Here is a 21,544-nt window from a genome sequence, read left to right on the forward strand (position 1 = left end):
CCCAGAGGAGCTGCTGTTTGCAGCGGGAGGGGAACCCAGGAGGGGCTTTTGTGCCCCCCACCTCAGGAGTTTCCCATCCCCACCCCCAGGCCACGGCCCCTGCCCTGCTGCGGGGCTCTGACACAGAGGGGACTTAGCCAGGATCCTGCGTGCTCAGGGGCTGCACAGAGAGGAGCCAGGAACCAACAGTTATTACTGTTATAAATGACCAGGACTCAATATTCTGTTAATGGTTTAATTATTTAATTAATAAAATTGCAATAAGCAAAACAGTGCTGGGTGTGTGGGGAGTCTCCGCTCCACTCACACGCACAACCCCTAAAACTCTGGAATTACCTTTTAGTGATTGCAATTCAGTGAATATTCAAAAGGAGGTGGGTTTACATACATATCCATAGGGATTACATCATTAATTATAATATGCATGATAGGTGGAGTCTGGGCAGAGTCGTCTTTTGAGGAAGTATCTGGGGGTTGTCAAGGGGTCTTTGGATGAAGTAAGAAGTCTTCCTCAAGCTTAAACTTTTTACCTTAATTTCACTGACTTCATTATCTTGTTACAAGGTGATATCAGACCCTAGCCATAACTTTCCTCTTATCATAGAATCACAGAATCATAGAATTGGCTGGGTTGGAAGGGACCTCTGAGATCATCAAGTCCAGCCCTTGCTCCACTCCCCCCGTGGTTCCCAGCCCATGGCACTGAGTGCCACATCCAGGCTCTTTTTAAATATCTCCAGGGATGGAGAATCCACCCCTTCCCTGGGCAGCCCATTCCAATGTCTGATCACCCTCTCCGTAAAGAAATTCTTTCTAATGTCCAACCTAAACCTCCCCTGGCACAACCTGAGACCTCTTGTGCCCTCTTGTCTTGCTGAGAGTTGCCTGGGAAAAGAGCCCAACCCCCCCCTGGCTCCAACCTCCTTTCAGGGAGTTGTAGAGAGTGATGAAGTCTCCCCTGAGCCTCTTCTTCTCCAGCCTGAACACCCCCAGCTCCCTCAGCCCTTCCTCACAGGAATTCTGCTGGATCCCTTCCCAGCCTCCTTGCTCTTCTCTGGACCCGCTCCAGCACCTCAATCTCCTTCCTAAACTGAGGGGCCCAGAACTGGACACAGGACTCAAGCTGTGGCCTCCCCAGGGCTGAGCACAGGGGCAGAATCCCTTCCCTGGACCTGCTGGCCACGCTGTTCCTGATCCAGGCCAGGATGCCATTGGCCCTCTTGGCTACCTGGGCACACTGCTGGCTCTTGGTCACCTTCCTGGCAATCCAGACTCCCAGGTCCCTCTCTGTCTGGCTGCTCTCCAACCAATTTGTCCCCAGCCTGTAGCGCTGCATGGGGTTGTTGAGGCTGGAAGTCTCTCCAAGAGAGACAGAAGCTGTACACCTCTGCCAACGTAGAGTTTGGATTCACTCCTCTTCTTTGTGTGCTTGCAACCAAAGCAGCCACTTGAGAAAGTGCCTGAAAGGCAAAGAAAAAACCAGCCAGTGCTACACAGCCTTAAAGTGGTTGGAGGCTTTTCAGAGGTTCCTACCTCTGAAGCACATCACCTCCTGCAGTACTGAGAGCAGCAGTTCAGGAATGGAAGGTTCTTCCTTGGTGGTCTGAAGTTACTGGGGACAAAAGCATCAAGTCCATGAAGACAAAGCAGGGAAGATCTCTGATGCCAGCAGCTCTCTGCCCTTAAAATATCCATCCCCCACACCCGCTACCACCTCTTAAGCACCTCTCTCAGCCTTCACAGAAAGCTGGAAAGGCAGCAAACCAAGGCAGAACCTGGATACTGCTCCTCAAGCCACATTTGTAGCTCTCCCAGCTGATTCAGATGGTTTTCAGCTCCAGCTGGGCAGTCAAACCAGAGCTGATGGACTGGCTAGCACAGGGGCTTAGAATCCCATGGGAGGAACGGAATGCACTGGCTGGCACTGTGCCCAGATCAAACTCTAGGACCTGACAAGAGGAGTCAACCTCTTGCAACCCCTGAAGCCAGGCACCAGATACCAACCAGTTCCCAGATGCCCACTCTACTTCCAAAGCTGTTGGAAGGTATTGGTACTAAGTGTACCAATAAAAAACACCAACCCTGCTGTACACTAGACCTGAACAGACACATGCATTGCTAATCAAGTGATCTCCAAATCCACATCAACACAAGTCCAGTTTCAAACACTAAGGCAAAGTCAGCCTCTACTGTTCAGCCATCGTTGCACGGGATATTTCTAAAATGAGAAATAAGGAACACTCATTGACCCAGAGGAGTTCAAATAGTCATCTCTGTTACAAAAGTCACCTTGGGCCTTACATCCAAAAGCCACCTCCTTAACAGCAAGTCCCTCCCTGGACAAAAGAAAACAGAGAACCTTTTGCCAGGGGTCCTACAAAGTCCAGAAATTAATCAGGACACAACTCATGTGCCGAATCGAAGGGTAACAAGAGGGGAAACTGAGGCAGACACTGACTTCGTCCAACGACCACCAGATGGGGGTCAAAAAGACCCCCAGAGACAAAGTGGGCATGTGTCTTTGAAGGCCTGCCTCTTCCAAGAACTAATAAACATAACCCAGCCTATTCCTAGAACAGTCATGAGTATGTATTAGAATAGTTATGAATATGTGTTAGAATAGTTATGAATATGTATTAAGGTATGGAATATAAGCTAAAAGATTAAACTTTATGGTGTGCGGAGTGTGAGTGGAGACTCCCCACGCACCCAGCGCTGTTTTGCTTATTGCAATTTTATTAATTAAATTAAACCATTAACAGAAGAATATTGAGTCTCGGTCATTTTTAACAGCATCAGCTTGAACTCTTTTTAGTAGTTTAAGCTGACTGATCATTCAACACTAAATGAAACTACAGTCCCCAAGGAGCTTTCAGAAAGACCCATTTTCCTTCCTATTAATCCCGTCCTTGATTCTAGACTCTTTTACATTTGTTTAAAAGCTCAGTCTCTTCAAATGCCAACATTTTTGAGATTGGCAACCATGATTTATGACATGCACAACAATCCTCAATTAATAAATTAAATTTAGCAAAAGAGACAATCTGTGAGAAACAAAAAAAAAACATTCTATAAAAAAGGAGAGCTGGAGAGCAAGTGGAACTGGCTAGGCACAGCTTAAGTTAAACCAGTTGTGTCTGCAAGGAAAAAAAGGAGCACTGCTCTTGGCCCATATTGCTGTCTTTCCTAGACGGGCAGGAACTGCTTCAGCTCCATCTTAGAGAACTTCTTCAGTCCAGTGACATCTGCAAGCAAACCTCTGATCAAAGCCAGGCCAAGAGCACTACTTCAAAACTGGGTTGTAATGACTACACCTGAATCATCTGGACCTTGAATGGAATCAAAAGCTAAACACACCACATGTAAATATCTATTTATGAAACAGAGTTACTCTCATTGCGTATTTTATTGAAAAATTACAATTAAAACTAAGATTTATTTTGGACGTGTATGAACTAAAAATCAAGGAAGACACTTCTCTTCCCCATCAACAAAGAGCACTGGAATTTCCTCCGCTGGTTAACAATTTCTGACCAAATTCACCCTACAAAACTTTACAAATCACTATCAATAGATAGCAGAGAGGAAGAACTTCTCCTCAATTTGGGTAACAAAGGCAAGACAAAGGAAAGAGATCAAATATCTGTAGGAATAGAAACGCCAGTCCTGGTAGAACAGAAATATACAGACACGGAAAGGAACAGAAACACCAACACACAGTGCTGCCGTGCAGTCACTTTCCATATTACATTTACTCAAGTCTGAGCCACAACCAGAGAATATTTACAATCATTTAGGTGCCCAGATCCAGTGCTTCAAAAATCTACTGCAATATTTCACTATCATCCAACCAGAATATCCAACACAGCAAGAGCACAGTGGTGGTGGTGCCTTACTGCCAGGGCTGCTTGGGGTTGGGAGCTGGTACCAGCACAGCCTCCCTCCTCATCCATGCCAAGTTGAAAGCTCTTCCAGTGGGCAAAGATGCTGAGTCCTGATGCCTCTTGTGTGTTTTTCCCCCATGCAGGCGAGACACTGGAGGAGGAGAATGCGCAACACCCAGATGTCCGGCCCAAGGGGCAGTCTGGGAGCCCCAGATTATTTTCTTTGCCCCACAGCAGTGTCGTGACCACGGTAATGAGGAGCCCCAGAGTGTCAAGGGGTCCTGCGGGCTCTGCTTGCTTCTCACTGCTCTCTTTGCTTCCTCTCCTGGCCTGCCATCCCCTTCCAAAAGGGCTGGGTTGACCTCCATGTCCTCCAGGCACACCTGAAGCATCCCTCCCCTGGAAACTTCCTGGCCCTCAGGGCCTTGGTGGCACTGTCAGAAGAAGAGGAGATGGTGAGCGAGGTGGAGTCAGGCAGAGCCACCTTGGCAGCCTGGGGCTGAGGTAGGGGGGTAACATGGTGGCTTGGGTCTGGCTGGGAGGAAGGGGGTGGCTGTCAGCAGAGTGAGCCCTGCTCCAAGCAGCACAGAAATTCTCTGATTCCCCCAGGCCAGAAGAATGAGGTACAGGTCCCTGCTGGATGACATCCTGCTGTGCTTGAAGGATCCCTGTGCAGACAGCAGGGTGTCAGCCTTGCTCATCTTCCACAACTTAATGGGGCACCTGAAGAAGAAGGCCAAAGCCATTGCTCTGCTGCTGGTGGAGAAGCTCCCACCCTTCTTTGATGATGTAAGGAGCCTGAGCTCCACAGAGGGGCAGAGGGCAAGGACCCCATGGGCAGCACTTGGGCATCTCCTCACACCCCTGGGCTCTCTCTGCTGGGAGGGCTGCTGGGTTCTGCAGCCCAGTGCAGCTTCTCCTTGGCAGGAGGAGGCATCCAGGCCTCCCAAGCCCCCTGAGCATCTCCCCTCACACCCACCCCACCAATGCCCCTGCTCACCATAGGAAGGGAGAGGCTGTTCCTTCCTTCCTTTTCCTTCCTTCCTTCCTTCCTTCCTTCCTTCCTTCCTTCCTTCCTTCCTTCCTTCCTTCCTTCCTTCCTTCCTTCCTTCCTTCCTTCCTTCCTTCCTTCCTTCCTTCCTTCCTTCCTTCCTTCCTTCCTTCCTTCCTTCCTTCCTTCCTTCCTTCCTTCCTTCCTTTTCCTTCCTTCCTTCCTTCCTTCCTTCCTTCCTTCCTTCCTTCCTTCCTTCCTTCCTTCCTTCCTTCCTTCCTTCCTTCCTTCCTTCCTTCCTTCCTTCCTTCCTTCCTTCCTTCCTTCCTTCCTTCCTTCCTTCCTTCCTTCCTTCCTTCCTTCCTTCCTTCCTTCCTTCCTTCCTTCCTTCCTTCCTTCCTTCCTTCCTTCCTTCCTTCCTTCCTTCCTTCCTTCCTTCCTTCCTTCCTTCCTTCCTTCCTTCCTTCCTTCCTTCCTTCCTTCCTTTTCCTTCCTTCCTTCCTTCCTTCCTTCCTTCCTTCCTTCCTTCCTTCCTTCCTTCCTTCCTTCCTTCCTTCCTTCCGAGAAAGATGGTGGAGTCTGTGGAGGGGGGAGATGAGGCTGAGAGGGAGGAGATGAAGAAGAAAATCTGGAGAGCCCTGGTCCCGCTCTTATTCCATCTGAATGAGCAGACTGACAGTGTGGCCCAGGTAGGGATTTCAAAGCTGAACAGATTTTCAGGTGACATGGGGACAGGTACAGGTGACAGGTACAGATTTTCCAAGAGACATGGGGAAGGGAGACCTGATCCTCTGGTGGTGGCCTGGCCATCAGGGGTGAGGGCTGCTGGCAGTCAGCCTCTGGGAACCTCCAGGTTGCCCCACTTGTCCCAGTTGCCCAGGGCAGGGCAGAGATCTCCTTCTTCCTTGTGCCAGTCCTACCACTGCCTTCCTCCTCTCATCCTCCTCCTGCTGCAGAGGATGGCAGGGTGCTAGGGACCCCTCCCAGCCCTCCTCCTGCACAGGCCAGAGGATGGGTCCCTGCAGAGCCCCTGCCACAGACAATTAATGACCAGATTCCGTCCCGCCTGGCCTTGCCAAGAGGAGGGGGATGTCAGGGCTCCTTCTCCAAGCTGTGGTGCTGTCTCCCAGCTTCTGCTGCTTTGCAGGCCTCACAGGAAGCCCTCCTCACCTGTGCAGACCTCCTGGAGAATGAAAAACTCAAGCGTAGGGTCCAGAGAAAGGATACAAAGAAGATTGGAAAGCTACTGGTGAGGATGGGCCCCAGGCACCAGGGATGCCCCATGAGCCCAGGGTCTGGGTCTGCAGCTCTTCTTCACTGACCCTTTTCCAGAGTGGAACACAAAACATGGAGATCAGTCCCCCTTCCCCTTCTCCTTCTCCCTTCCTTTCCCTTCCCCTTCCCCCTTCCCCTTCTCCCTTCTCATTCTCCCTTCCCCCTTCCCCTTCTCCCTTCCCCCTTTCTCCCTTTCCCTTCTCCCTTCTCCCTTTCTCCCTTCCCCTTCTCCCTTTCCCTTCTCCCTTCTCCCTTCTCCATTCTTCACCTTCTCCTTTCCCCTCTCTTTCCCTTCCCTTGGATGGGCAGAGGGATGGCTTCAGCACATGGGAAATGGTCTATGCCATTTTCTCCAGTTGGAGCAGGACAGGAGGAGGCTCCCAGACCACCTCAATTTCTGCATGAAATCCCTGGCAGACACTCGGGCCAGCGTCAGGCTGCAGGCTGTCAGGTTCATGGGTGAGACACAGCCGCCAGGGCCTCTCCTTCCCCTCTCCTTCCCCAGGGCTGCTCTGATGGGATCTCTGTTCCCAGGGGTTGCTGTGCGGCGTCTGAGCGGGACCCAAGATCAGGAGAATCTGCGGAAAATGTGCAGGGGTGAGTAGGAGCAGAGCTATGCTGGCTGGGGCTGGTGGGGCAGGGGCCATCCCTGGCCCTGCTCCAGGGAAAGAAATGCCCCAGGGAAAGAAAGAAATGTTCCAGGGATTCAGGGATCAGGGGCGCTCGAGGCATTCCTGAGCAGCAGGAATGATCCCACCTCCTCCTCCTGGCCAGGGACAAAGAGGGATGGGGCTGGCATGGGAGGCTCTTTGCAGACAGAGGGGTTTCACCACTGCTCCCTCTTCTTCTTTCCCTTCAGCCCTCCACAGACTGGAGAAGGACCTGACCTGGAAATCCGGTCCCAGGCAGCTCAGACCTCGGTCTTCCTGAGATCCCTACTGAAGAAAGGAAGCCAATGGTACCGATGGATATTGTGCTGCTGGCTCTGAAGAGAGGAGCAGGGGTGAACTGGGGGAAATGGCTGCAGGTGAGTAAAGCTGGAACAACCAGCTGGGCCCCACGGTGTCCTCCCTTCACACAAGGAGCACCCAAAGTGTGCTGAGCACTCACAGACAGCAAGGAGCCTGCCAGAGACAATGGCTGTGGCTGCACAAGATCTTGACACTTGTGGGCTGTGGCTGGATGATTTGCCTGCCACATTGTCCCAATCTCCTGTCCCAAGCAGCACCAGGCTGTCCCTTGAACACCCTACACGTGCACAGTGCCTGTGGCAGCTCTGCTCCTGATGTTTTGGGGAGGACCTGGTGGCAATGGGCTGCAGAGAGCAGCCTGGTGCTGAACTTCCCCAAGAGGCTGTGCTGTCACTCATGGGGTTTTGTCTGCTGCTCAGCATCCAGGACCTCTGGAAAACGGGCTGAGGGCACATCTGGGGAGGGTCCCTGTCAGGGTTTAACACTGGCCCAGCAAATAAACCAAATAACAGATGGTCTCTAGTAACCCCCATCCCCTCCCTGATAAAGAAAGGAGAGCGAATATGGGAGAGAGGCCTATGGGTTGGAAACTAAACTACACAGCTTTAATGAAACAGTAATGATAAAAACCAAAAATCACTAAATATAGACAAACATACAGGAAAATTGATGCAACGTTCCTCCCCCCTTGCCCCCAATAACTCTCACATCACCACCGAGGCTGCAGGGCAGCCCTGGGAACATTTTGGGCTCTGGAAAAAGAAAAGGAATAAAGAGATCACACCTGCATCCCTCCTTTGTGAAGGGGGTCAAACCTGAGTCACCAGCAGTCAGGAGCTGGAGGCAGGAACACACAGATATGGGCTGGGATGGATCAGGATCACAGGCAGAGGAATGGATGGAATCCTCCCAGGATGATGAAGCAAAAAGGGACAGGGGAAGAAGGGGAATCAGGAAGGGGGTTGAGCCTTGTGACCCCTCAGATTTATATTGAGTATGAGGTGTATGGAAACCTGTGGAAACTGTGGTTTCTGTCTTACTCCTCACCAATATATGAGGAAAACTAACAACACCCACCAGAAGATTGAGAAATGAAATGCTACTGCTACTAAAATCTGGTGGAGTCAGCCCGGAATATGGTGGAGTGGTATAATTTCCCAAATTAAAACTGAAAGTGTAATTACCAACCAAGTTTTTTATCTCTGTATTGAAACACCACTTCCCCGTGCACCATGATATCCATCAATATTGAGGACCATATTGCAACAATGGTTCTTAAGCAGCTCTTACGAAAAATAAACCACACAGTAACACAAATTGCAGCTGCAAAAATACATATCACATACCCTAAATACCAAAGGTAAGGCGTGATTGGTTTAATCTCCAAACCTGTGAAATTTCCAAAGAGCAAGGTCTGATTCCAGCTCAGCAAAGCCATTCTTCCACTGGTGTTGGAATTCAAACTCTTCAGGCAAAGTAGTCAAAATTTAAACTGGACTAGAGCCAATTAGCTCAGGCCCCATGTCGGGCGCCAAAAAAAATCTGTCAGGGTTTAACACTGGCCTGGTAATTAAACCGAGTGACAGATGCTCTCTATTAATCTCTCTCTCCTCCCAGGTAAAGAAAGGAGAGAGAGGAAGGGAGAGAGATTGATGGGTGGGAAACTAAACTACACAGCTTTAATGAAAAAGTAATGATAAATAGGAAAAATTACTAAATGTATACAAATATACAGGAAAATGGATACCATGTTCCTCCCCCCTCTCCCGCAATAACGCGCACGTCACGACTGAGGCTGCAGGGCAGCCCTGGGAAAGTCCAGGCTGGACTCCTGGAGTCAGCAGCAGTCAGGAGCTGGAGGCAGGAACACACAGATATGGGCTGGGATGGATCAGGAGCACAGGCAGAGGAATGGATGGAATCCTCCCAGGATGCCAAAGCAAACAGGGACAGGAGAAGAAGGGGAAGCAGGAAAGGGTTTGACCCTTGTGATCCCTCAAATTTATACTGAGTATGGTGCTAACACCAGGCTTAAATACTCTGCACAGCCAGAGGCCTGGACAGCTACGTCCATCTTAGTGTTCCTCTTAAGGGGTTCCATCTGTGTGGACACACCCTTCGTCTCAACAGCAACAGCTTTCGCTTTTTTTGAAACCATTGCTGGCTGTGCCCTTCCTGCTTGCTCTGCCTGTGCCAACTGCCTCGCTAACTGCCGTGTCACTTTCCTGTTTGCCTCGCTAACTGCCGTGTCACTTTCCTGTTTGCCTGCTCCTGTTTGCCATGCTCCGGGTCGCTGGCGCTCCCGGCAGTCACTTAAATCCCTCGTGGCTGGGCTGGGTGCCGCCCCCTTATCACCTGATTGGCCTCACCGGAGACCCTGAAGCAGAAAAGTTATGCAGCACGCTCCCAGGAGTAGTTTGAATCCTCTCTCCTCTCTCCCCCCTCTCCTCTGGACACCCCCTCTCTACAAAAGTCCTGTCACACCAAACCACCACAGCTTGGAATGAAAATGGAGCAAGTGTCTCCAGAAATTTTACAGCAGATTTGATGGTTGCAGTTTCTCAGTATAATTTGTGACAAGGTTTGAATGTTCTGTGGGCTCTTGCCAGCTCTTCCAGGAGAATTGCTGGCTGGGCCCTGCTTGGCCTTGGTGGACCTATCCAAGGGACTCTGTGGGCTTTCTGACTCCTTGGGGCCACTCGAAGGGCGAGCAGTGGCCTTCTTGCAGATGTTGTGCTCAGTTGTGACACAGCAGCATAAGTGGATGCAGAAGGCAGACCTAGGGAAGTGGAAGTTGAAGTTAACTGAGGTTTAATTGTACCTCAGCTGAATCACTTCTGCACCAGCCTGATTTCTTGATCTGAGAAATGTGGAGCTGTTTGTCTGTTGAGATCCTTTGTTACTGTGACTTCATTGTACCTCTAAAAGTTGTCGCCTTAAAACTGGGGAAAAGGTGCATATCTTCACAGCTGATAAGGGGGACACTCAGTACTTTTTCTTGAAGTGAGCAACTTGCACAGGCTCTGAAGCTCCAGGGGTAGCTCCAGCCAGTTGCAAGATGACTGTAGTGTTCAAACTGGTTATAAACCAGTTCCATTTGGAGTTTGGTAATTCAGCCCAGTGTTGGGCAGGCTTGTTACCTGTTTTGCTCTGAGCTCATTCTGACATGGGCATTTGGAATGGTTTTTTTCTCGCTGAGATGCCTCCCAGCTGGTCTCTGACCTCTTCTTCCTGGGCGGGTCACTGATTTCACACCCCAAAATCCTCCCGCAAAGCCACATTCTTGGTCATGAGGAGTGTGGCTTTTTTTCAACCTGGTACCTCCTAATCTTTATCGGTAGAACGCCTGCAGGTATCAGACACAAAGAGTACAGTGTATGCTCTGGTCTTCATTAGAGCAGTTCATCATTTTGAACTAGAAAATGTCAAGTGATGAGGTTTTTTGTCCAACAGTTATCTCTGTAGAGGTAGCATGAGCTCTGGGATGCAGTGGAAGTGGGAATAGGGATGTACCTGTGTTCAGTTGAATCCTCTATGATGTTTTATATGGTAGTCATCTCTCTCTTGTGAGAGCTGCATCAGCAGGATGCAGGTAGGATATGAGGTGTATCAGGACGTAGATAAAAGCCTTATCCTTAGAAGAAGCCACCTAAAAAGGGTAGAATAGCATGCAGAAGACCTTCCCAGGTATTTTGGGTTCTTATGTCCTGCATGAAGCAGATCAGCGTAGCGTGAAGTATCGAGTCAGACACTTGTCTTTAAAAGGTACTTATGAGGTGGCAATTTTTGTGTGGAATGTTTGTCTGGCTTTGAAGTAAGGCAAGTTTTATTTTCATTGGGTTCTGACTTGATAGAAGATCCATGAAACTTTCTTTGGAAGGAGTTCCTCTTCTCACACCTTAGTATTTCTTCAAAACCCCTATTGAAAATAAAACCTAAAAGTTTAAACTCTTCACCCCTCATTTCATCAAACCGTTTTTTAGTAAAATAGGGAGCAGAAGGGGAAGGTTTTTCAGCTTGCTACTTGGTTGGCCACACAGCCTGAGTAATCTTTGTATTTCCAAATGTGCAGTTGGCCACATTGTGAGGGATTTTGTGCTGCAAGTAATAAAACTTTACGTGCACACACTACCTGGTCATGAAGCATCTCTTCAGACACTGAGTGCAATATGAAAGGGTCAGTTTAATAAAATAAATTCCCTAGCTTCAGTGTAGTATTTTGGGAAATCTGAAAATGTTTTCAGATGTGCTGGTGGTTGAACAGGCAAGTTTACTGACCTTCTAGCTTCTGAGAAAGAGAACTGCATCCCTAGCTATAAAAGAGACATCCAGGTTTCAGGAATTGCAGCTTCAGTTGTCAGTCACACTTCTTTCAGTTATGCATAGAAAAAAAATCATCATTCCACCAGCACATTTATAGAATTTATTAAGTAGTTTGTGTCAAGCCACTGAAAACATGCTATGAATAATCTGGGAAACAAAAAAAAAAAAACAAACCAAAACTACAGTTGCTTAAAAAGGAAGTGACGGGGTGTTGATGGTGAGTTTCAGGAAATGGTGAGGATAAGGGAAAGGTAGGAGATAGAATATAGCACATAGCAGTGACAGAGGGGGATTCCTTCTTGTTTGTTTGTTTTAATTGCTAACGAAACCATGGGAGGGATCAATTGAAATCCTTCCATTTTCTTGAAGGCAAGACCAAGTTGAACACAGTGTTTTTGGCTCTCCTGGGTGTGAGTACTGCTAAAAGGAGAGCTTGCTGGCCCCCAGGGACCGTCTGTGAAGCTGCGGGATTTGGGCACTGAGTGGGATCCTGAGTGGGATCCTAAGTGAGGAAGTGGGATTGTAGCCCAGGTGACTTTGTAACTTTGTTTTGTCTCTGTGTTAAATGTTAATGCTGTGGGTATGTGTGTGTGGGAATGAGACCAAATGTAGCTGTGAAGTGAGTATCCTTTTATCCCGGGAATGAATGTTACCTGATGTATGCTCTGAAATGTAGAAACTGTGAAAAAGGGAAGAAAAAACAAAAAACAAAAACCAAAAAAACAAACAAACAAAAAAAGGGAGGCGGGAGGGGGTTGAGTTTTATTACTGGGAAGTGGGCTTCACTTGCTGTAAGTGTAAACTTTGGTCTAAATGGGACAATCAGTGGTCAAAGACCAAAGGTGTAAAATTTTTATGGATTTGGAAGTGAACAAAGTGAGTGTGTGCTACATGGGGATTGTTGCTGCGACCTCCTTTATGAGATCCTTTGTAGGAAGAGCAAAAATGTGTGGTGGTGGAATTTAGTGACGGTGATTGTTACCACCTGAGCTGTTATTTTATGTTTTGATTGTGAGGACAGATCAGCCACTACTCATGGAGGTCCCAGGACTTTACAAAAATGTCAGGAGCAGCAGTTAAACCTAACAACAGATGCTGTCTATTAATGCCCCTCCCTAATAAAGAAAGGAGAGAGAATAAGGGAGAGAGACTTATGATTGGAAACTAAACTACACAACTTTAATGAAACAGTAACAAGGAAACAATTACTAAATCTATACAACTATCCAGGAACGTTACTAACTATATACAAATATACAGGAAAACGATCCCACCTTCCTCCCCCTTTTCCCCCACTAACTCTGACAGGGCAGCCCTGGAAGGTCCAGGCTGGACTCCTGGAGTCAGCGGCAGTCAGGAGCTGGAGGCAGAACAGGGCTCTTCCCAGAGAAGAGCTGCACCTCAGCCGGGCTTAGCGGCGCCAAGGTCGCTTGGTGCTTCCTGGTTTTGCCTTCACCCTTACACAGCTCAGAATGAAGGTGGTCTGAGTTGCCAGGCACCGGATGGAGGGTGTGCTGTCATACTTGAGGTGCTGAAGTGCTGTGAGCAAAAGAAAAAGAGAGCCCAAATGAGCCGCAGTGTCTGCAGAGCCATCTCCTCCAGCCCCCGGCAGCCCCTTTGCCCTCCAGGAGAACAGAGCTGCTGCAGAGGAATGCCCAGCATGCCCCTGCCATCTTCCCCTGCCCCTGAAGCATTTCTGTAGAGCAGGGCCTGGCATGGCAGCACCCTGCCCAGGCTCCGTCCCCTGCCCCTCCAGCCCCGACCAGCACAGCTCTGCCCCTGCTCACCGCTGATCGTCTCAGACAGCTTCTGCTGGCTTTGGCCCCGCGCAGCAAGCCCTGGGAAGAAAGAGAGAGAGCGTCTCCGGTGTGCTGCTCCCCCCCCAGCACACTCCGCCCCAGCACAGCCCCCGGCCCGGCCGCCTCGGCTGCACAACCTCCTCCCCCCCCGCAGGGCTGAGCCCGCGAAAGACCAGGAGTGACAGGGTGGCACTGGGCAAGGCGGCCACCAAGCCCCCCTGCGTGGGCAGGGCTGGCAGAGGGAGGCCAAGGCCCTGGACGGGGCAGCCATGAGGGGCTCTGGCAGCCACACGGCTGCTCCTGGTGCCAGGGCAGCAGTGGGGGCTGGGGCCAGGCTGCCAGAAGAGGGTCCACAGGGGCTGTGGCTCACCGATGAACCTGATGGCCTCCATTCTCACGCTGGCCTGAGCGTTATGCAGGTACCCCAGGCTCTGATCCAAGTAATCTTCAGCCCTGGTCCTGTCCTGCAGCAGCTGGAGAGAGCGGGAAGCTATGGGCATGTATCCCAGTCCTTCCTCCCAGCCCATTCCCCTCTCCCAGCCAGGAGCCTGTGGGACTGAGGTGGAGAGGGAGCCCCAGGGGTGCCAAGAGAGACCCCCGTGGGGTGCAGGGAGGGGAGAGGGGCCTGGAGAGGAGCCCCTGGGGGCTCTCTTCTTGAGGACAGGGAACAAGGATGCAGCTCCAGGCTGTGGGCTCTGGGCTGCAGCAGGGCTGTAGGGGAGGCAGAGTTGCAGAGCCCACAGCCCAGACTTTTTCCTCCTCCAGCCTGAGGCTTGCGGGTTGTCCTCACCAAGCACTCTCCAATCCTCCACATCTGCTCTGTCCGCACCACGTGTTGGAGCTGTTGCCACTTGAGGAACTCTGCGGCATCAAGGAGGGCTTGGCTGGAGGCCTGCACAACAGCACAAGTTGGGAGATGGCAGCACGGCCTGGGGAAGGAGGCCTGGCATCCCCCTCCTTCTTATCTGCCTTTCTTCCTGCCCTGATCCCACCCCTAGGAACCTGGGACATGGTGCCCTGGCCCAAAGAGCTGCGGGGCTCTTCCTGCAGCTCTGCTTTGGAACCTGTACCTCGGCCACGCTCTGGGTGTCGTCACTCATGTGAAACCAGAGCGGGAGCAGGCCCCGTCGCACTTGGTTTCTCATCTGCCTCTTGCACTTCCCCGCCACCTTCTTCAGCAGCTCAGTGAAGAGGCTGATGGAGATCTCCCTCAGCTCGCTCAACAGCCCCTGAGGAGAAGCAGAGCGGGACTTGAGCAAGAGCAGCTCTGCCCATGGTGAGCCCGTTCCCAGCTGGTAGAGCCTGCAGGGTTCAGAGAGCAGTTCTCAGGGAGAAGCTGAGCTGAGCTGCAGAACCCGGAAGCCGTCCGTCCATCCATCCATCCATCCATCCATCCATCCATCCATCCATCCATCCATGCCTCTGAAGGGCTCAGGCTCCCACAGCAGCCTTACGTTGTCAAAGAGGGGCAGGAGCTTGTCCAGCAGCTCCACAGCGATGGAGCTGGCCTCCTCCCTCGTCAGTTCCCCCATCACTTTTCTGCAGATCCTCAGGGCCTTCAGCTGAACATCTTTGCTGCCCTGCTGCAGGACCTCCAGCAAGTCCATCAGGAGCACCTTCATTTTTCTCGCCTGTGTGAGTGAAAAAGCAGTTTCCATTTGGGGAGAAGATCACAAGTGCCTCCTGGAAATCTCCCCAGGAAGCCACCAGGCCCCACCGTGGCAGGGAGGGCGTTTGGCTGACTCCCAGCCCCTGCCTGCCCTCCAGAATGCCCTGCTCACCATCTCAGGACTCTCTGACAGCGTAGCAACGCCGCTGAGCACCAGCGAGAGCATGGCCTGGCTCCGATGCCTCAGGAACCTCCAGAACTCGTAGGTTCGGGCAAAGTGCTCCTCTGGCAAGTGAAGGCTGGCCAGCAACTGAAAGAAACCCAGCAGTGAGGGATGGGCAGAGCTGGTGGAGCTCCCCACACCGTGCAGCTCCTGCTTCCCCCGGGCAGCTGAGGACGAGGGCACGGGGGCTCTTTCTGGGAACTCACAGCCAAGCAAGAGGTGTCCTCCCTGAGAGTGCAGAAGAGCAGCTTCTGCTTCCTCTGCTGGAGCTGCTTGAGGAGCTCGGGCACAACCAGATCCAAGGCCAGGGGCACGGAGAACATCACCTCCCACATGTCCAGGCCAGTGCTGCAAGCCAAAGCCCTCTGTCAGCAGGGCTGCCTCAGATAAAGAGAATAGAGACCTTTTGGGTACTTTTGGGGCCAGTACCTGTTTCCTGGTGGAGCGTTGTCCAGCAGCAGCCTGACTGCCTCCTCAGGGCACTGCTCAACCATCTTGAGAAGCAGCGACCGCACCCCCTGCCAGGCTGACTCTGAGCTGATGAAGCGCAGGTTCTCGTAGATGCAGCTCATGATCTTTGGCATCTGGAGGGGGGGACACGGGTGAGGATGGATGGATGGATGGATGGATGGACACATGGAGGAAGGGAGGGAGGGAGGGAGGGAGGGAGGGATGGTGCTGCCACTGGAGTGCAGCCATTCCCTCAGTTGCCCTTCCCAGCCCACTCTGTGGCCTGCAGGTGCCTGAGCCACCCAGGTCTGGGAGGGATGGAGGGAGGAACAAGGGCTGAGAGGGCTGAAGGGCAACCCAGGCACAGGCCACTCACATCCACCAGCCAGCAGTCAGAGTCTCCTGTGATCCCGTCCACCACGCTTTTGATCATCTCCTTGTCATACATGGTGAAATCCTGCATGCCCTCAATGATTCTGAGGATGAAATCTGTTCTTTCAGAGGGCTGGAGATACTTGGCAAAAATCTTTGGGAGGAAGGGAGAGGGCAAAGACACGTCAGCCGGAGTGCCCTGATGGGGTGGCTTAGCTGGCCCAGGTGGGAGGTGCCCAGCAGGGATGGTGGCAGCAGTGCCCATGGGAAAGCTGGCAGCAGGGGCTGCAGCCCCTGCCCATGGGAGGATGAGGAGAGAGGACCCCCAGGGTGAGCAAGGAGGTTTGGGGGGATGGGCACAGGGTGCTGCTGGCCCTACAGACACCCAGGGCTTGCTGGTGGCCAGGAGGTCTGGAGCTGCTGCTGCTGCTGGGATGCTGAAGGGCAGCCCTGGCATCATCTCTGCTCGGGGACAGCGAGGCCACGCCAGCTCCCCTGTTTCTGGTGCCATTGCCGACACACGTCCTCTGCTGATGCCCTGGACAAGGGTGGCAGCAAGGGGGAAGGTCATTACCTCAGTAACATTTCTGGCAGTCTCCAAGCAGGACGGGGCAGCAGTCTGGAGTTCCCAGTTCTCCTTGAGCTTCCCATGGTCCTCGGGCAGTGTTGTCACTGAGCAGGGCAGAGACACAGGAGAGGGTAAGATTCAGCAGCTTTGCAGGCAAGCTGAGCACATCCTGACAAGAGCTTGGAAGGAGGAATGGCTGAGGAGGGAGGTGATGACCCACGGCCAGGGGAGGAGGTACTGGACAGCAGTGTAAGTCAAGGTGGAGCTGCCTGCAGTGTCTGCATGGGAATGCTCCTGGGCTGGGAAAGCCCAAGGCCTCCAGCCCTGAGGCAGCCCCACAATGAAACCATGGCTGGAGTCATGGTGCAGGGGGCAGGGCTCCCATGGCTGGAGACCCCCCAGGGCAGGGGTAGAAGCTCTTCAAGGGAGGTGAGGAAGAGGAGGAGTGGGGCTGCCTCCTCTTGGAAGAAGCAGAAGCTCAGCTCTACGGGACCAGCAGCAGCCTGGGAGAGAGTGTGGGGCTGAGGAGCAGAGGAGAGGCACTGCTGGGGACATGGTGATGCCCCCAGCAAGCCCAGGAATGGTCGGTCTGTGGCAACCCCCGGGGAGACAAGCAGACCCCTGGGGTGATGTTGGTGTGCAGAGGGATGCGGCCCACCACAGCTTCTCTTACATTTTTGTCGCTTTAGTATGAAGAGGGAACAAAGGGCGTCCAAAGCCATGGCGCTGGTGTCATCGCCTTCTTCCTTGAAGGACAGGAGGAGGACGAGTTGTCCCAGCAGCCGCCCGAGGTTTGGGATCTGGAAGTCCCTGCTCTCCTCATTTTGAGCAGCCTGGGTGAGGGAGGCAGAAGAGCAAAAGGGTCTCCCAGAGCAGAGAGGTGGGGAGAGCTGCAGCGGTGTGCAGGGAGGGGGAGATGGCCTGGCTGGAGGGTGCCGGGTCCTTACATTCTCTGAGGAATACTCGGTCAGGAGACGGCTCAGAATCCTGATCCTGCCCACCACCCTCTTACGCACCTCGGGTCTCAGGCAGTTGCACGAGCTGATCAGGAGCTGGGAAGAGAGAAGCCGCTGGTGTGCCCTGGGAGCAGCCACCCCCTCCAGCAGAACCAGCACCGCTCCACTCCTGGGCTGGACTCGCTCAGTCCATCAAGGCTCCCTCTGCTCTCCAGCAAAGGCTGGAGTGGGGTTCCTGCCCCTGGGGTGCCCCACAGGCTTGGGACAAATGCCCCCCAAGCAGCCTTGTGGCCAGGCAGGAGGCAGATGCCACCCTCTCTGCAGCCACTGTCTGCCAGAAAAGCCTGGCAAGCAGCCCCTGGTTACCCCAGGCCATTGGGCACCCCCCTGCAGTCTGCTCTCTCTCAGGTTGGCACTGGTGTGAGGACCATCCATCCATTCACTCATTCACTCCAGAGAGGACAATCCCTTCCCTCTACCCTTTACACGTGCCAGACCTGGAATATAATCTGCAGCAGCTCGCTGACTCTGGAGGCAGGACAATTCAGCACCAATGCCTCCAGCAGGGTGTCTGTGCCTTCCATGGTCTGCAAGGAGGACAAAGAGCTGTGGTCTGGTGTCTTCTTCCTTCCTGCTGTCTCTGCCAGCCCCAGGAGACTGAGCTGAACTCCCGGAGAGAGCCAGGGACAGACAATCTGCTGCGTGCAGAGCAGCCTGTGGCACTGGCTGTGGCACTGTGCCCACGGGAAGGGCACACAGGAGGGAGTGAGGGTGGGAAAGTCAAGCCCGGCCCCTGCCCTGCCTTGCATCTCTGCTCAGATCCCAGCAAAGGGTGGCCAGGGAGCAGACCTGAGGGACTGGGAGCTCCTGCAACTAAGCCAGCACTTACCTTGTAGTAGACGGTGGGTTTCAGGTTCCTCATTGTCTCTTTTGGAGGAAGCCAGAAGACACTGGAGAAGCAGGCCTCGAGGAGGCTTTTCTCTTTGCCCTCCAGCACTGTCCCCACCGTGCTGCAAAGAGAGAGGGTCCAGTTGGACGCTGGTGCTGGGAGCAGTGCCTCCAGGCCCTGTGCAGGTGGACAGGGTCCCCCCTCTGGGGCAGAGGTCCCCAGGAGGGATGGGCAGGTACCTCAATTTGGCGATGGCCAGCATGGCAAGCCTCCGCACTTCTGTTTGCATTTGGAAAGGGGGCTCCTCCTCCAGCACCATCTGCAGAGTACAGAGAGATGGGACCTGGCAGCAGCCCTCACCCAGTGCCACCAGACCCTCACCCTGCCCAAACTCTGTCCTCACAGGGTGCTGGGGCCCTTGTCCCTTCCTTCCCCAGCACTGCCAGCTTCCCCCTCACCTTGATGGTCTCTGCCAGTCTGTACCCGTGGCAGAAGATCTCCATGCCCTGTGTCGAGCCAAGGATCTTTGCACATCCACACAGGGCACAGATGCATTTCAGGAACCTTGTCACCTGCTCCGTGTCCTGGCAGGCAGTGGGCAGAGAGAGAAACAGGGAGGCTGAGAGGGGACACACACCTCCAGCAGCCTGGCAGCAGGCAGCAGAGCCCCTGCCAGCAGCACCCGGCATGGCCACCTCAGGAATGGCTGCAGTTACCTTTTGCGGGCTCCTGACAAAGTCCACGATGAAGTCCACCGCTTGCTTTAATCTCTCGTCTTTGTAGAGAGGCAGCCAGCTGTCATCTAAGAGAGGAGGAAAGGAGAGGAGAAGAGGGCAGGGGAGCTGTAGAGAGGGTGCGGTGGTGGCAGGAGAGAGTTGAGGCAGGAGCTCTGCCCTCCCCCCAGCCCCATGCCCACTCCCCAGGCCCCCTCTTCCCGTCCATGTCAGGGCTGGAGGGTGCCCAGCAGATGGGCTGCAGTGCTGGAGCACAGCATGGTGGGGAAGGGAACCCCCCCTCTTTCAGCGGGGCAGGAAAGGTCCCCGTCCCACAGCCTGGATGGCTCCTGCTGCCTCTGCCTGCCTCACTCACCGACCATCAGAGGCTGCACCGTGTTCTCATCCCTGTCCTCCTCCACCATGGGGGGGCTGGGGAATCTCTCCGCCATCCTGTAACGAAAAAGGAAAAGGGTTGGAGTGGGAAGGGGGAAGCTTGGGTCAAACCCCTTGGTACCGTTCGGCTGCCGGGGCCAACAGGGAATGACGTGGGCTGTGCTCCGGGGCTCCTCGCCAGCTCCTCTCCTCTCCCGTCGCTGTCCTGCCGGACAATGAAGACCCCGCTGACCACCCCGAGGGAAGTAGGGTGCCACCAAGTGATGTCACAAAGGACCCCAATGTGATCTCTGCCTGTGCCAGATAAGGGCAAGACAATCGGTGTGCCAGGAGCTTGGGGACAGGGGACAGCAAGCTGCAGGTGGCAGAGGCAAAAGGACCTTTAGTCCCTCCTGGCCAACTGGAAGGGGGAGATTCCCCCACTTTGGAAAGTTTCAAGTCTCATGTCCAAGGGTTGGACCAGATGAGGTCCCTTCACCCCTGACATTCCATGATTCTGTGATTCTGTGAATGATTCCACAACTCTAGGATTCTACGATTCTGTGATTCTATCATTCTATGAATGATTCAATGATTCTGTGATTCTGTGATTGTAAAAATCTGTGATTCTATAAATCTGTGGTTCTGTGATTCTGTGAATGATTCCATGATTCTATGCTTCTATAATTCTATGGATCTATGATTCTGTGATTCTATAAACTTTGCCTTTGCTCTGCCCTCCTGGTGCTGCTGCCAGGAGAAACCCAAACCTCAGCAGGACGTGGTCCTGCAGAACCTGCTCTCGGTGAGCCTGCTCAGGCAGACATTGGACCAGATGGGCCTCACAGGTCCCTTCCTTTGGGATGCGAGGCCTGGTGCCTGGACACCAATGTCAGAGGGGTCTCCATGGTAACCATGGTGGGGTGGATCAGAAAAGCCCAAGCCCTGGGGGGCCCACTCCCAGGAGGGCACCTCTCTCAGGAGACAGCAGCTCCTCTGGGTGACTGTGGAACGTCTGTGGCAGAAGAGGCACAAGATGTCTATGGAGAAGAAGGAGAAGGGCTGCTCCCAGCCCAAGGGGCTGTCGATTCTCAAGCTGAGACTCCAGGTGGACAGGAGGGAGAGGCCAGTGCTGGGACAGTACTGCCTCGGCACCAGGGCTGGGCTTGCAGGCACCATGGGGGCTTCTGTGCCACAGCAGACACCTCCAGCCTGTTATAAATGACCGGGACTCAATATTCTGTCAATAGTTTAATTTAATCAATAAAATTGCAATAAGCAAAACCGTGCTGGGTGCATGGGGAGTCTCCGCTCCACTCACACGCACACCGTAAAGTTTAATCCTTTAGCTTATATTCCATACCTTAGTACATATTCATAACTATTCTAATACATATTCATAACTGTGACACTCAGTGCCATGGTCTAGTAACTGCAGCGGTAGTGGATCAAGGGTTGGACTTGATGATCTCTGAGGTCCCTTCCAACCCAGCCAATTCTGTGATTCTATGATGCTATGATATTCATGACTGCTCTAGGAATAGACTGGGTTATGTTTATTAGTTCTTGGAAGAGGCAGGCCTTCAAAGACACATGCCCACTTTGCCTCTGGGGGTCTTTTTGACCCCCATCTGGTGGTCGTTGGACGAAGTCAGTGTCTGCCTCAGTTTCCCCTCTTGTTACCCTTCGATTCGGCACATGAGCTCCTTCACTCTTTCCTGTGCAACACTCTGCAGTCAGCAGTGAAACCACCTTAAATTGCAGCAAAATCAGCTTAGATTAGCACAACAGGATGTACATTGGAGCCTTTTCGAGGTACAGAAACTGTGGATGTCTTGTTTCTTCTTCCCCTAAGCCTTGTAGTTACACAAAGAACAGTTATATTTCGTTTGCGTATTTCACAATGTTGAAGACAGAGATATTATTAGTACTCTCAAAGTTGGGTTAGCGCACACTTTATAATTATTTAACATGAATTCACAAACACACATATATTACACTGACAAACCTTGTGGCCCTTCTATGGGAACATCACAGCATCAATAGACAAAGGAAGAGACACCAAGGTCAGCTACCTGGACCTGAGCAAAGCCTTTGACACTGTCCCACACAAGATCCTGGTCTCCAACCTGGTAAAAGATGGGTT

The 21,544-nt window shown here is 52.6% G+C and overlaps 3 protein-coding genes across 3 annotated transcripts; 1 reads left to right on the forward strand and 2 right to left on the reverse strand.

The window, feature by feature from the left end:
- Positions 1 to 5,443: 5,443 nt before the first annotated feature.
- Positions 5,444 to 7,080, forward strand: LOC139790670 (maestro heat-like repeat-containing protein family member 7). The gene is made up of 5 exons (XM_071732540.1): positions 5,444 to 5,564; positions 6,023 to 6,124; positions 6,507 to 6,609; positions 6,685 to 6,747; positions 7,010 to 7,080. Exons 1-5 carry the CDS (start codon positions 5,445 to 5,447, stop codon positions 7,078 to 7,080), a joined length of 459 nt encoding a protein of 152 aa, XP_071588641.1. The 5' UTR covers position 5,444.
- Positions 7,081 to 12,642: 5,562 nt separating this feature from the next.
- Positions 12,643 to 15,448, reverse strand: LOC139790686 (maestro heat-like repeat-containing protein family member 7). Its single transcript, XM_071732555.1, has 7 exons — positions 15,025 to 15,448; positions 14,698 to 14,874; positions 14,314 to 14,472; positions 14,034 to 14,135; positions 13,614 to 13,716; positions 13,232 to 13,282; positions 12,643 to 12,983 (listed from the first exon to the last, which is right to left on the reverse strand). The coding sequence occupies exons 1-7, from the start codon at positions 15,076 to 15,078 to the stop codon at positions 12,856 to 12,858; spliced, it is 774 nt and encodes a 257-aa protein (XP_071588656.1). The 5' UTR covers positions 15,079 to 15,448; the 3' UTR covers positions 12,643 to 12,855.
- LOC139790685 (uncharacterized) lies at positions 15,020 to 19,680 on the reverse strand. The gene is made up of 9 exons (XM_071732554.1): positions 19,400 to 19,680; positions 18,769 to 19,112; positions 18,550 to 18,629; positions 18,311 to 18,431; positions 17,919 to 18,008; positions 17,139 to 17,517; positions 16,472 to 16,569; positions 15,902 to 16,051; positions 15,020 to 15,659 (listed from the first exon to the last, which is right to left on the reverse strand). The coding sequence occupies exons 1-9, from the start codon at positions 19,473 to 19,475 to the stop codon at positions 15,444 to 15,446; spliced, it is 1,554 nt and encodes a 517-aa protein (XP_071588655.1). The 5' UTR covers positions 19,476 to 19,680; the 3' UTR covers positions 15,020 to 15,443.
- Between the last annotated feature and the right edge of the window lie 1,864 nt (positions 19,681 to 21,544).

This window comes from Heliangelus exortis, unplaced genomic scaffold (genome assembly GCF_036169615.1).
Source record: "Heliangelus exortis unplaced genomic scaffold, bHelExo1.hap1 Scaffold_131, whole genome shotgun sequence".
NCBI lineage: Eukaryota > Metazoa > Chordata > Aves > Apodiformes > Trochilidae > Heliangelus > Heliangelus exortis.